Source organism: Saimiri boliviensis, chromosome 18, assembly GCF_048565385.1.
Source record: "Saimiri boliviensis isolate mSaiBol1 chromosome 18, mSaiBol1.pri, whole genome shotgun sequence".
Classification (NCBI taxonomy): Eukaryota; Metazoa; Chordata; class Mammalia; order Primates; family Cebidae; genus Saimiri; species Saimiri boliviensis.
This window is the reverse complement of record NC_133466.1, coordinates 2,750,718-2,765,775: the sequence shown is the minus strand read 5'-3', so window position 1 is coordinate 2,765,775 and position 15,058 is coordinate 2,750,718. Positions and strand designations below refer to the sequence as shown.

The 15,058-nt window shown below is 59.6% G+C and overlaps 1 protein-coding gene across 1 annotated transcript; it reads right to left on the bottom strand.

Annotated features, from left to right (window-relative positions):
• Window positions 1–9,060: 9,060 nt before the first annotated feature.
• CSTB (cystatin B) lies at window positions 9,061–14,460 on the bottom strand. Its single transcript, XM_039480420.2, has 3 exons — window positions 14,313–14,460; window positions 9,766–9,867; window positions 9,061–9,443 (listed from the first exon to the last, which is right to left on the bottom strand). Exons 1-3 carry the CDS (start codon window positions 14,376–14,378, stop codon window positions 9,315–9,317), a joined length of 297 nt encoding a protein of 98 aa, XP_039336354.1. The 5' UTR covers window positions 14,379–14,460; the 3' UTR covers window positions 9,061–9,314.
• Between the last annotated feature and the right edge of the window lie 598 nt (window positions 14,461–15,058).

Here is a 15,058-nt window from a genome sequence, read left to right as displayed (position 1 = left end):
GTCTGGGTGGACACTGTCCCCATCCCCCGCCCCCCACCAGACTCCGAGCACAGGGGAGGAGGCCTAGCCCGTGTGGTCCTGTAGCCGTGGGCAGCGTGCGTGTTCCTGCCTGCCAGGTACTGGCCGGCCACCTGCAGGCGGAAGGGCGTGGGAATCTTGGATTTTATTTATTTGTTTTTTGAGACAGAGTCTTGCTCTGACACCCAGGCTGGAGTCTCCGCCTCCCAGGTTCAAGTGATTCTCCTGCCCCCAGCCTCTCGAGTAGCTGGGATTATGAGTGCACACCAGCACACCTGGCTGATTTTTGAATTTTTGGTAGAGACAGGGTTTCACCATATTGGCCAGGCTGGTCTCAAGTGATCCACTCGCCTCAGCCTCCCAAAATGCTGGGATTACAGGCCTCAGCCACTGCACCAGCTGAATCTTGGAATTTTTAGAGACAGCACCTCCCTTGGCTGGTTGCTGACTCCAGCTGCACACCAAACCCTCCCGCCTCTAGCATCAGGGGTAGTCACCGGGCCGGGTCTCTGAGTTCCCGGGAGGTGGAACATGAGCCACCCTCACCTTCAAGGGGCCTTCCTTCAGTGTGGGGCTCGGCTCTGTCATGGGGAGGAACCCATGTGTGTGGCCTGTGCCACGCTCCCCAGTGAGGAGCCAGGCTCCCTGCGTGCCCTGTCCCTGCAGGACCCGGCGGGCATCGCAATGTGGCAGCTGTGCCCCAGCCACAGCCCAGCATCCCGGCAAGGGCCCACGGTCGCTCCCGCTGGGGGCTCCTGTCGTGTGTGTGTCCTGTCGCCTCTGTTCTTTGTTCTCAGTGCAGAATGTTTCCTGTTCCCAGCGGTGAAGACACCGGTTTCCATCAGTGTCTAAAACCACATTCCTGCCTCCCGTCGCTACACAGTGTGTTCATTTGTTTAAAACAGAGTTTAATGAGTAAGTTTAGATCTGGTCAATATCTTAAACTTTATAGTAATAAAAAGCTCTTCCTGGAATTTTTCTTTCATTCTGGCAGCGTAAACAGGTGTAAAATTTTAAGTTTTCCCGCTGTCTGAGCCAAGCAGGACCCTGTTGGAAGATGGAAGCAGATTTCCCCTTCCATCTCTGAGCCCCTTGCTGGGACAAGCCTTGTTGGGGGGCCCTGGCTTCAGAGCTGTGGTGGGAACAGCACCCTCAAATGCTAGCCTCCTTTCTTCCCATCCACCAGTTCACTGCGGGGCCATTTCTGGTCTTTGTCCGACAGGAAACCCATTTCTGGTGAGATCTGCCTTCCAGGGCCACAGGGCCACTCAGCCCAGGCATCTCCGTCCTGCGGGTCGGTGCTGGGACGGACAGCAAGGGCCAGCCCAGTGTCTGGCAGACGGGGTGGGTGAGAACGGAGAGGGGAGGATGCCACCCGAAGCCTGTGTCCGGGAAGTCCCGCACACGGCCTGGGCCCTGCCTGGGAAGCCTCGCCTCGCCCGGCGGCCCGCGAAGCCAGCGTCTCTGTGGAGGTGGATGGAAGCGTCTTTATCCTCGATGGGAGCTGCAGGCCTGTGTCGAGCAGCTGGGAGGACGTGCGCCCAGTTCGAGCGGTCGTGGGTCCCCTTGAGGTGTCTGAAGCCCCTTCCTGGTGACAGGAAGTGGAGGCACTGGTGTTCTGGGGAGCCCTGGAGGGCGTGAAGTCTTGGGGGGCCTTTGGGGGGCCTTCAGCTCCAAGGCTGCGTCGTTCCTGATGAGAGCTTTAGTCAGAGCCGGACCAGCTGGAGGACTGCGGCCCGGCCCGGCCCCTCCCCGGAACGGAGCGCAGCTCTTCGGAGGCGTCGAACCACCTGTCGCCCCTGCAGTCCCGCTGCCCAGGGAGTGCGGTGTCCGCGGGTTCGGGGGCGGCTTCCTTTGCCGGGAGCGGCTGGCCTCGCGCGTGCCCTGCGGATGTGTGTGAGCCCCGGTCCCCACGGCGCTGTGTAGGCTGCCTCTGTCTTGTGCTGGTCCTGTTGACTTCTGATATCTACAAATAAATATTTTCATGGCGATGGTGTTGAGGTGTGATGTCTCCTTCCCATCCCAGCAGCTTCCGACCTGTGACTGGCTCAATGCCCAGCACCCCGCCAGCCATGATAAGGGTTGCTGCTGGAAATGGTGGCAGCTGATGCCCTAAAAATCTCCCCCTCAGAGGAAAGGGCAAGCCCTGCCCCTGTCGGCCAGGCCCCGGCCTCTCCTGTCCTGCGCTCCATTCTCTGCCTGCAGGGCAGGCCAGCCCCGGGGTCCTCCCATCCTGCGCTTTCTTCTCTGCCTTGGGGGACTGGCCTGCGTGCCCCCGAGTGCCCCAGCGTGGGATCCCTGCAGGACTTCCCAGGGCAGAGCTCTCAGAGATAGGAGGCCAGGCCTCCCTTCTCCACCCTCCCTGCTCGATTCTGAGGCCCAGCTCCAGGTGTTGGCCAAGTGTGTCTGCGCCTTCTGGGTTCCAGGCCCACCCGGCTCCTTCACGCCTGGGTGGTGGCATCGCTGTGCCTCTGAGACAGATCCCATTCTCCCCTGACTCACATGCACCTGTGCAAGCAATCACCGACCATCTCCAACAATGCCAGGCGGGTTGCTCTGTGCCAAGAACAAGGAGGAGGGTGGGAGAGGACCTTCCGCAGAACCAGCCCCTCCCCCACGAGGCCCCCCTCTGGCCACCCCTCCTCATGGAGGACACCAGGAGCCACAGACCCCGGACCAAAGAGCATGCAGCAGAGGGCATGGGGTGCCGAGGCAGGGGGTCTGCGGCCTCGTTTATGGGATTTGCTCTGTGTCTCACGCACTGCTGCCTGTACTGCTCCTGCCCCTGCCCCTGCCTCTGCTCCTGCTCCTGCTCCTGCTCCTGTTCCTGCCCCTGCACTGATCCTGCTCCTGCTCCTGTTCCTGCCCCTGCACTGATCCTGCTCCTGCCCCTGCTCCTGCTCCTGCCCCCGCACTGATCCTGCTCCTGCCACCTGCACAGCTCCTGCCCCTGCAGTGGAGGGGGCTCTGTGCTACTCTGGGCCTACAGGCCTAATCCTGGTGGGCATGAAAGGGTCCTGAGGCTGCTGTGACAAGTTTCTACAAGCCGAGTGGCTTAAAGCAACACGTTTGTTCTCTTACAGTTGTAGGGACCAGAAGTCTAAAAAAGGTCAGCCCAGCTGCTTCCCCCTGGAGGCTTGGAGGGGTGAATCCGTTTCCTGCCTTTTTCTGTGTCTGGAGGGCTCCTGCATCCCTTTGCTCATGGCCCCTTCCATCTCCACAGCCAGTAGTGCCAGGTCTTCCCATCTCTCCCTGACTCTGACCTCCTGCCTTTCTAAGGACCCCATGTGGCGTTGGACCCACCGAGAGAATTTAGGGTCATCTCTTGTTTCAAGATGCTTACTTGAATCCCACCTGCAAGTCCCCTTTGCCAGGTAAGGTCACACATTCACACGGTCTGAGGATGAGGATGTGGAGCTCTTCGAGGGCCATGATTCAGCCCACGGCGTCTGGTGACAGGGATGGAGTGTGTCCTGCAGCGGGCGGGCCTGCCCCAAGTCCAGGGAAGCAGAGAGGTGAAGAAAGACGCTGCTCAGTCCGGTGTCTCGGGAAGAAACATTTAACAGGGACTTAGGAACAGAGGCCATGTCCGTGTCTGGGGCCCACCCGTCACCCCCAAGCCCAGGCTTGTGTCCCATGGAGGAGAGGTCCACGTGGTCCGGAAGGGATGTGCTCGATGATGGAGGCAGACCGCATCCCAGCTGTTCACTTGCAGGGCAGGATTTAGTGTAAGTACCCGCTCTAACACAAGGAACCACAGATGAACTGAAAATCTCAGAGGCCTTCCCAGAACTGGGGTGAATCAGATGCCAAGACCACAGGTTGGCCTCCAGGCCGGAGCTGCTGCGGCATGTCCAGGAGTGGGGCAGGTCCTGACTCGGTCACCTCCCCCTCCAAGGGTCTGAGCCAAGTACCCAGCAGGAAGCCTGCTCGGCCCCGAAGCCTCAGCCTCTGTGAGGACTCCCGCCGGGCCTTCTTACCCTGATAGGGTGGGAAAGGCCAGCCCCGAGTCCGGGACCTGTCCTCGAGGCCACACCAGCTTAGGGGTCCAATTCTGGGATCCTAGGAAAGAGGGCCGGGGCTCCAGTGGCATGGGGGTGAGGATAGCAGAGGGAAGGAGGCCGGGAAGGGAGAGAAGGGACCCGATGGGCAGTGAGGCTCACGGGGGCCTCTCTGGTGACCCCACCGGCAGGGTGTGGTTGTGGACACCTCCTGGGGCTCAGGGTCCTTCTGCTGGGCCCTTTGGTGCTGGTGAATACCTGTCACATGCTCGCTGGGATGGACTGACCTTGAGGGTTTGCTGTCACCCGTCCGCCACCCTGGCAGGACCTTTCCAAGACACTAGCGGGGACAGGCCGGGCCTGGCCGGCGTCAGGTGGGCTGCACTCTCCGGAGGCTCTGAGCGCAGCGACCTCGCCCCAGTTGGGATTCTGCCTCAGTTACTGCAGCGAGGAGGTTCCCTCACAGGTGCAGGCTCAGGCCGGCCTGAAATAGCCTTCACCTCCGTGAGGTGGGTGTGGCCCCTGTACACTGTCCTGCTCATGCTCCCGTGCACACCAGCTCCCACCAAGCCTGTGCCCCTGCCAGAGAGTCGGGAGAGGAGAGGCGAGACAGACTTATCTTCCCTTATTTCTTCTTTTTTTTTTTTTTTAAATAAGATGGGGTTTTACATGATGGCCAGGCTGGTTTTGAACTCCTGACCGCAGGTGATCTACCCACCTCGGCCTCCCAAAGTGCCAAGATTCCAGGCATGAGCCACCGCGCTCGGCCCTTTCTTCATTTTTGGCTTTTTTTGAGGCAGGGTCGCTCTCTGTTGCCCCAGCTGGAGTGCAGTGCAGTGGTGAGAGCTCAGCTCACAGCAACCTCTACCCAAGCAACGGGGCTTGTACAGTCCTCCCACTTCTGGCTGCTGAGCCTCCGGGACCATGGGTGCACCACCACATCCGGCTAATTAAACAATTTTTTTGTAGAGATGAGGTCTTGCCATGTTGCCCCGGCTGGTCTGGAACTCCTGGACTCAAGTGATCTTCCCTCCTTGGTTGGTCTTCTCTCAACAGGGTGAAAATGACGCAGAAGGCTAGAGCCATGTGCTAAGCTAGTGGCCCTGAGTTCACACCCACTGGCCCCGGGAAAGCAGTCCTGTGTACAGCCTCCTCACTGCTCTCTGCATGTGGTGTGGACATGGGAGCCTTGCAGGCACACACATGTGGAGACGTAGACACGCACACGTGGACACGGACACACGCACACTTGGACACACAAGGACACACGCACATGTGGACACAGACATACACGCGGACACGCGGACATGCACACATGTGGACACACGGACACGTACACATACTTGGACACACGCAGACGCACACATTCGTGGACACATTCGGACACGCACACATGCAGACACACTTGGACACACGCAGATGTGCACACACATGCAGATACACTTGGACACATGTGGACACGCACACATGTGGACACGCACACACGCGCGGACACACGCGGACACGCACACGCGCGGACACGCACACACGCGGACACGCACAGTTGGATGCATCCAGACAGCTCCTAGTTCTTCACGCCCATTACCCTCAGGAGCTGCACAGCGACCCCCAAAGTCGGCCTGTGTGGTCTCTGAGGGTCGTCTTCACTTTCCCTTGCCGAGGAGATGGGGCCCCCGTGCACGCTCTGAGCCCCAGCGTCCTGAGTGAGGCCACCCTGTGCTCTGCCCCTGGGACCCTCCTTGGACACGGGGGCTGGTCCTTCCCTGAGTGGGAGTTGCAAGTCGTCTGGCTTCTTCCCCATCTCCTACTTGTAGGCCCCAGATGTACTGCCCTGGGCCCTGCCTCGGGTTTCCATAGGGAAATGGCACACGTCGCACTCCCTCCCCTGCCGGCACCCTCATCTCTGACAGAGACCGTGGTCTCCCTGAGCTCTGGCTGCCACGGCCCCCACCAGCACGTTGGCCCGTTGGCCTCTCAGCAGGCCCTCCCCTCCCTCCGCCTCCCCCCAGCTGGCTGTCAGACTCAGACCTTCACGGGCTCCTGGGCAACGCCGCCTCGGCAGCACCCTGGTCAGGGCTGTGGTCGGGCCATGGAAGGGCCCCCTGGCTAAGACTGTCAGGCCTCCCCTCCATGTCCAGGCCTGGCCATTTTAGCCTTGGTGACCCACACATATGCCTCTGGATGGTCTCCAGGAACAAGAAAGTCTGCAGCAACCACAAGCAACCAGGTGGCCACAGAAAGAAGTACAACAGCTTGTTCCTGCCTCAACTAATTGCTGCAGCCTATGCCCATTATTCCTGTTCAGCCGTGCAAAACTCCCCCCCACCCCGCAACACTGACTTTCTCAAGACCCCCACCCCTGTAACTATGTAATCTACTGCACCCTCCCCTCTGACTGCAACCCATACTCCCCGCCCTATGCTCACGCCCGATTGTAATAAATGACCCCTACCCTTGCCATGCCCATCCCGTGATGCCCTTCCCTTCCCTAAGACAGATTACCAGCCCCTACCCTTGATGTCATGCATGCTGTGATGCCCTCCTCCTCCCCAAGATACATGACCACCCTTAACCGACCATTTGCCCCAACCTATAAACCAATCCCCTTTCGTACCCCCTTTGCCTGACCCCTTTCTCGGACTTGGCCCGCTTGCACCCAAGCACGAAATAAACGGCCTTGTTGCCCACACACAGCCTGCCTGGTGGTGTCTTTACGAGAGCAACACGTGTGACAGAGACCACAGCCTATTCCCCCAAGAGGTCACCCTGCCTGTGCCAGAAACCCTGCCAAGCACATTTGCACCCCTGGAGTGTGGGCACAGAAGCCGCCGCATTCAGCCAGTTGGATGTTCATTCCGGCTGCGTTTCTTATCCCTGGGCTCAGGGCCGGACCTAGACACACGAGGCCGGGCGGGCATGAGCCAGCAGCCCTCAGGATCTGTTTCCTGTGATCTTCTGACCCTTAAGGAGCACAGAGGAGGCTGGGGAGGATGGGAAAGGGAGAGGCCAACAGTGGCCGAGTCCAGCCCCTCCCGCCACTCCCAGGCCGGGCAGCAGCCTCCTGAGCAGCACGGAGACCCCTCTTGTCCTTCTAGCCGGCCCTCAGGGGCTCGCCCCTGCCCCCAACAGTCGGCCTTGCGGTTACAGCTTTCCTCAGGGACACATACCTGTCTCTGCCCTGCACATTGCCGGTGGAGCTCCCTGTCCCCAGATCCCAGTGTCCCTGCCACAGCTCAGCTGTTAATGTGGCCACATGTGCTGCAGAGGAATCTGGGAGGTGTGTCTTTTCCATCTGTGCAGCTGCAGAGGAGTCTGGGAAGTGTGTCTTTTCCATCTGTGCACAGTTGTATAGGGGAATTAGCACTGCTTCCGGGCAGCTCGATGAGGCCGCCCTAATACCCTGCCGGGGAGCAGAATGATGAGATTACTCAAGCCTACAATTTTCTCTCTCGTACAACTTGCATCCAATTATGTTATTGTCTTTAGTGCGAATCTAATCTCATCTCCAGCAGCTGCCCTGCTTCATAACGCACGTTTCCTGACAGCAGTGAGAGGAGAGGGTGCCTGAGGCTGCAGCAGCGTTTCCCGGCTCCTCTGGGCTGAGGAGGATACCGCTGGCATTGCCTGGCTCCCCCCAGACCCTCTCTGCACAGACAGAACCTCAGCTAACACAGAGCCTGGCTGCCCTGTTGTGCCAAATCAGGAACACAAAGACGGCAAAGCCTGCAGGCACCGGGCGCCGCCTGTGGCTTACACCTGTAACCCATCCCACCACTTTTCGGGGTTGAGGTGGGTGGATCACTTGAGCTCAGAGTTCAAGGCCAGCCTAGGCAACATGATGAAACCCCGTTGCTACAAAACACACAAAAAATCAACAGAACATGGTTGTGTGCCCTGTAGTTCCAGCTGCTCAGGAGGTTGAGGCAGGAGGATCACTTGAGTTAGGGGAAGTTGAGACTGCAGTGAGCCTGGGCAATGGAGAGAGATCCTGTGTCAAAAAGAAACCAGGCCTGGAGCGGTGGCTCACACCTGTAATCCCAGCACTTTGAGAGGCCAAGGCAGGCAGATCACCTGAGGTCTGGAGTTTGAGACCAGCCTGGTCAACATGGTGAAACCCCGTCTCTATTAAAAATACAAAAATTAGCCAGGCATGGTGGCAGGTGCCTGTAATCCCAGCTACTTGGTAGGCTGAGGCAGGAAAATCACTTGAACCCAGGAGGCAGAGGTTGCAGTGAGCCGAGATGGCGCCACTGCACTCCGGGCCAGTGACAAGAGTGAAACTGCATCTCAAAAAAACAAAACAAAAACAAAAAACCTGCCAGCTCTGGGAAAAGTGACACTCACTGAGAATTCTGGGTGGATGGTAGGACACCCGACCAAGGTGACAGTGTCACTCAATAGTGGGTGACCCCAGGTTGGGGACTCACAGCTGCCTGCCTGCCTCAGGAGCTTCAGGGTGAGGGTCTGGGCTCTCAGCGGGGGCCGGTTCCTAGCCCAGCATCTGCTCAGCGGGTCGACATCGGCTGGGGCCCCAGCGGACAGAGGCGGCGCTCACGGGGGCATCCTGAGGAGCGTCTGGTGTCCAGTGTGTGGAGCTGTGTTCTCTTTCAGCATAGGCCCCACATTACCAACTGGAAGCTCAGGACACACGGCTCCAGAAGCTCCAGAAGCCCCCCGCGCCGCACGGCGTTCAGTGAGGCCACAGGCTATTCCGCACGCGCAGCAGACTGTGCTGCTGCCTCTGTACCGGAGCATGAAGGGTGTGAGTGTATCTGAGATCTGAAGCCAGTTCTGCTCTGGAATTGGATTTACTCACACTACTTGATTTTATGGGAGAAACTGAGGCTTGGGGCCAAGATACACGCAGAGCAACAACATGCAAATTTTGGCAGTTAAGCGCGCAGCCAGCGGGGGTGGTGTCCATCCTAGGCCCACCACTTGCTGTGTGAGCCGGGCAGTCTGCAGCCTCCACGCCCCAAGTGGAAGGACCTGCCCGGGGTGGTTCAGAGGAAGAAAAGAATCCAAAACACAGGAGGCAGTCTGCAAGCATTTTTAAAATATATATTTTTTGAAACTATCTGGAAAATAATTAAGATCCCTGATTGGAAGGGGGGAAAAAATCAACACAATGAAATTTAGGAAGAGAAACGCAAGAGCAGCTGCTGCATCCGGCCCCTTCCACGCGAGGGGCGCAGCCAGGAGATGCTCGTTGCCTGATCCCAAGTGCGCACTCCGGTCGACGCAGAATCACTTAATTACCAGCCTTCTGGCGGAAGGACCTGTCCAAAGTCAGGGTCAGAAATAGGACAGCTCATCGTGCTTGGCTTTGTTGGTCTGGTAGTTAGACAAGGTCAAGGGCTTGTTTTCGTGAGGGAGACTCCGGAATACTCGCAAGTGGACAAATTCCTCGTCACCGACGTGCACCTGGGGGAGACAGTGGCGTGAGCACACCCTCTGATCCCGAGTGCCCTGCTGCACCCCCAGGTCATGAGCGGCCACCTGAAGACAGTCCCCTCTTCTCCTGCAAGTGTGGTGGACCCTCGCACCCCACGTGTGTTCCCTTAGGGTTCTTAGCTCCCCAGAAGCCCTAGCCCTTCTCCTGAAAGGCTGACAGACACGCACAGTAGGATTATCTTAGGGGGCACCCACAGGGCGCCCCAGCACCCGAGGCCACACAGCCCGGGCCTGCGCAGGCAGCTCCCGGCAGCACCTGTTCGGGGCAGGCCCGCCCAGGCCCACACTCTACCTTGATGAAGAAGTTTGTCCCCGCGACCACCTGGCTCCTGAAGGACACAGCCTTAAACACAGGGAACTTCTTGTTTTCTTTTTCTTCAAGCTGGGACCTCACCTAGGCAGAGGGCACAGAATGGGTATGACTCGGGGCTTCTTGAGTTCCCTCCTGCACACGCGCGTGCACACACAAATGCACACACAGGATGCTGATACTTGCTCTTCACACGACTGTCTCTTACAACTGAGGAGATAAACTGTCAGCCTAATAATAAAATAGAAAAAACCAGTTCTGGCCGGGTGTGGTGGCTCAAGGCCGTACGTAATCCCAGCACTTTGGGAGGCTGAGGCAGGCAGATCACTTGAGGTCAGGAGTTTGAGACCAGCCTGGCCAACATGGCAAAACTCCATCTCTACTAAAAATACAAAAATTAGCTGGGTGTGCTGGCGGGCGCCTGTAATCCCAGCCACTCAGGGGGCTGAGGCAGAAGAATCAGTTGAATCCAGGAGGCGGAGGCTGTAGTGAGCTGAGGTCGCGCCACTGCAATCTACCCTGGGCAACAAGAGCAAAACTCCTTTAAAAAAATTAAATCGGCTGGGCATGGTGGCTCACGCCTATAATCCCAACACTTTGGGAAGCTGAGGCGGGTGGGTCACTGGAAGTCAGGAGTTCGAGACCAGCCTGGCCAACATGGTGAAACCCCGTCTCTACTAAATATACAAAAATTAGCTGGGTGTGGTGGCAGGTGCCTGTAGTCCCAGCTACTTGGGAGGCTGAGGCAGGAGAATCACTTGAACCAGGAGGCAGAGGTTGCAGTGAGCCAAGATTATGTCACTGCACTCCAGCCTGGGTGACAGAGTGAGATTCCGTCTCAAAAAAAAAAAAAAAAAAAAAAAGTCCAGGCATGGTAGCTCACATCTGTAATCCCACCACTTTGGGAGTCTGAGACACATGCATCACTTGAGGTCAGGAGTTCAAGACCACCCTGGCCAATATGACGAAACCCCCACCTCTACTAAAAATACAAAAATCAGCTGGGTATGCTGGCTTGTGCCTGTAGTCCCAGCTACTCGGGAGGTTGATGCAGGAGAACTGCTTGAATCTGGAAGGCAGAGGTTGTAGTAAGCCGAGATTGTGCCACCGCATGCACTCCGGCCTGGGAGACAGAGTAAGACTCATCTCAAATAACAACAACAACAACAAGAAGAATAATTAAATCTGATGAAGTTTAAGTACTGTGGGGCCAGGCACAGTGGCTCATGCCTGTGATCCCAGCACTTTGGGAGGCCAAGGCAAGAGGATTGCTGGAGCCCTGGAGTCGGAGACTCCATCTCTAAAAATAAAGTCAGCCCGACGAGGCAGCATGCTTCTGTGATCCTAGCTACTGAAGAGGCTGAGGTGGATCGCTGGGACCCTGGAGTCCAAGATGACCACAAGCGATGATCGCACCACTGCACCCCAGCCTGGGTGATACAGTGGGGTGGGACCATGTCTCAAAAAAAAAAAAAAGTGCTGCTGCCTAGATTAATGGGAAGGCCTAGGAGCATCCCAGAGTGATGAAGCTGGTCCAGTGAATTAGGGGCTTAGTTTGAAAAAACAAAACGAAGCGGCAAGAAATGCGCCAGTTCGGAAACAAAGGGAGTGGCCCAGTATTACGGGTAGTGGAGCCACCAGGGCAACCGGGCCCAAGGTACCACCACCTCCCAGTGCCAGGGAGGGCCCTTGCTGGGAGAGGCTGAAGGGCCAGGCTGGGGAGGGGCAGAGGGGAAGCTGCCCTTCCACTCCTGTTCTCTGGGGAGGTGGGAAAGGGGGTGCCCTCCTGCGCCCCTATTCTCTGGGGAGGTAGGGAGAGAAAGGTGCCCTCCTGCGCCCCTGTTCTCTGGGGTAGTGGGTGAGAAAGTACCCTCCTGCCCTCTGTTCTCTGCCCAAGGCCGCCATGCTTCTCACTGCATGGGCACAGTGGCTACCTGTCACAGTCTGGAACCAACCCGTGTGCCCCCTCCCAGCAAGGTACAGAGGGCCTGCCGGGACCCACCAGTGCAGCGGCCCTCACCCCCAGACACTGACGGGCCCAGCTTGGGTCTTGCCCACAGACCCACCCAGGGCGTGGGAGGACGAGGATGGGCCTCTCTCTTTGCTGGGTAGGAAAGTCTGCAGGGCACAGTGGGGAAGCCCCGGGGCAGGCGGCTGTGCCAGGCCAGGCTACCCGCTCAGCACAGGCACTGACGCCGCTGACAGGGAGCAGCGTGGGCTGGCCTCTCACCAGGGGAGCCCCAGAAGGGCAGGATCAGTCAGGAAGCCACAGGTGACCAGTCCTCGGGGGTCACAGTGAAGGCGCAGGGACGGCTCTGGGGGAGGGTCCCCCACGCAGTGGCACAGAATGAAGGACTCTGCTGGCCTTTGGGCTGGGTCAGCCTCTGGTCTCCACCCTCCTTGTCTACAAAGTATGACAGGAACCCTCGGCCCAGAACACTCCCATAGGAGTCAGTAAGACAGGACCCGACCAGGGGAGGCCAGGAAACGCCCCCGCCCCCTCCTCCCAGCCCTTCCTCAGAGACCACCTGGGAGGGGGCTGGCCTGGTTCACATGCCCATCCTAACGTCCCTCCCAGTAGCAATGGCTGTGCCTGCTCCGGTCACTTTGGAGATACGGACTCTACTCTCCTGGCTGCCACAAGAGCTCATTCCAGGCTCAGAGTGGGTGACAGTGAGGAATTTCTCAGGCCTGGAAAGCCAGAGAACAGGAGAGGAAGAGCGAGGTTTCCATGAGTGGCTGTGGGAGGAGCCACGTCTCCAGGCGCAGCTCCCACAAGCAGTCTGGGCAGGCAGGGGCCAAACATGGCCTCATTTCCAAAGGTGTCATGGGACTGACTCATGCCGCCCCCCCATCCTGCAGTCAGATGGTCAAAGCCACCAGAGTGTGACACTGGGCTGACCACATCTGGATGCAGCAGCAGGGAGGAGAGTCAAAGGAGAAAGAAGGCTGGGCGTTGGCACAGGCCTGCAAAAATCCCAGCACTGTGGAAGGGCGGGGAGGGAGGTCGCTGGAGCCCAGGGGTTCGAGACCAGCCCGATAACATGGTGAAACCCTGTCACTACTAAAAATACCAAAAACTAGTCAGGCGTGTTGGTGCGCGCCTGTAATCCCAGCTACTCAGGAGGCTGAGGCAGGAGAATCGCTTGAACCTGGGAAGCAGAGGTTGTAGTGAGCCAAGATTGCACCCCTGCACTCCAGCCTGGGTGACAGAGAGATACTCCATCTCAAAAACAAAAAACACAGGCCGGGCCGGGCGCGGTGGCTCAAGCCTGTAATCCCAGCACTTTGGGAGGCCGAGGCGGGTGGATCACGAGGCCAAGAGATCGAAACCATCCTGGTCAACATGGTGAAAGCCCGTCTCTACTAAAATACAAAAAGTTAGCTGGGCATGGTGGCACGTGCCTGTAATCCCAGCTACTTAGGAGGCTGAGGCAGGAGAATTGCCTGAGCCCAGGAGGCGGAGGTTGCGGTGAGCCGAGATCGGGCCATTGCACTCCAGCCTGGGTAACAAGGGCGAAACTCCGTCTCAAAAAAACAAAACAAAACAAAACAAAAAACACAGGCCTCAGCACCGCCTGGACCTGTTCTTGCTGGGGCATCCACTTGGTCACCAACCATGACAGCCAGGCGCATTTGGCCTGTGCACCTCGGGAGGGGCATCCCGCGCACAGGACCTGCCCATTTAAGCCCCTCCAGAACCCTCTGGCAGGCGCAGAGCAACAGGACGTCCATTTCACAGGTGAGTAAACCGAGGCACAGGGAAGGTTGCCGTCTTCAACAAAGACCGTTTTTATCTTGTTTTTTTTGTGTTTCAACTTTTTATTTAGACTTACAGCTTGAAACAGTGCTAGAATCAGCAGTGTGGACGAGAACCTGTGGTCTCTTCACGCAGATACACTTGTTAAGTTTTTAACCCAGGTGCCTTATCCCTGGGGACCTCCTGCACTCCCTCTCAGGATTTTTTTCCCGAACAGCTGAGGATGCTGACAAAGATTCGTGCGTGGCCACAACGTAGTCGGGCTCCTGAAGCGCCCGGGCCACCTGCGCCCTTCCTTGTAAAATCCCATTTTCGCCGGAAGCCTGGCTGTCAGTTCAGCGCCCCTCCCCAGCCGCCGGCTCCGGGATCGCCGCGGAGTCCGGGCAGGCAGCGCACCCGCGCCAGCGCCTGCGACGCCCCTCACCCCGCCGGCCTGCAGCCCGGGGCGTCCCCCCAGCGAGTCTCCATCCCGGGGCCGCACCCGGCTCCGAGGCTATCAATCCCCGCGCGCCCTCGCTGGATTCCGCAACGGGCCCAACGCCTCCCCGCCGCGTCCCAGGCGCGGCCCCCTCCCCGCACGCCCGCGCGCAACGCCCGAGCGGAGGGAGGCCTCTCACCGCCACGGCCCCGGCCGGCCCGGGGTCCCCCGCCGAGTCCGCCCGCCCCGGGGGCGCAGCGGGGCCCAAGCGGCTTCCCCAGTCCAGCAGCCGCGGCGGCGCCCCGAGGCGAAGGCGGGACCTCCCACGGCGCGCCCCCGCGGCCCGCCCACCTGGTCGGCGATGTCCTGGGTCTCGGCGGTGGCCGGCTGCGCGGCGGAGGGCGCCCCGCACATCATCGCGGCGGCGACGCAGGGGCTTGGCGAGGGGACTGGGCGCCGGACGCGGCGGCTCCTCCGCTCACATAGACGCGGCGGGCACGTGACGCGCGGGCGGAACCAAGGCGCGGGGTGGGGGGCGGCAGCTTGGCTTGGGAGTCCCCGGCGGGGTCGCGGTGGCCCCGCAGGACGGGGCGCGCGGGGCAGGGCGCAGGGCAGGCTGCGGAGCGGGGAGCCTGGCCACATCCCGCCGCGGGCTCCGTCTTCGCGCCCAGGGCGGGTGTCAGGAGGGAGCTCCCCCCTCCCCGGGTTGGTGTCGCCTTCCCTGGCGCGAGTCACGAGGGCCGGGGCGGGGGCGCGGCCGGGTGTCGCAGGCGGGTTGGGGGTGCAGGGTGGGACCACAGGGGAGGGGCAGCGAAGTGGGCGCAATCCTGCAGGGTGGCGGGGTCCGGGCGGCGCCCAAGGGAGGGCGCGGGTGGGGTGGGCGCCTCCCTGCAGGGGTCAGGGGTCCCGGCCCCGCGGGGGCAGGTGTGCGGGCTGCGGTGGACATCACCGCTTGTGACCCGGGACACTGAGGGCTGAAGGGGATGGACAGAGGGGCCCAGGGAGGGGAGACGGCGCCCACGCGCCTCAGGCTGTGGGGGGACAGGGCGTACAGCAGAGGGATGAGAAGAAGGCAGGGCTCGCCGGTGCGATTGGGG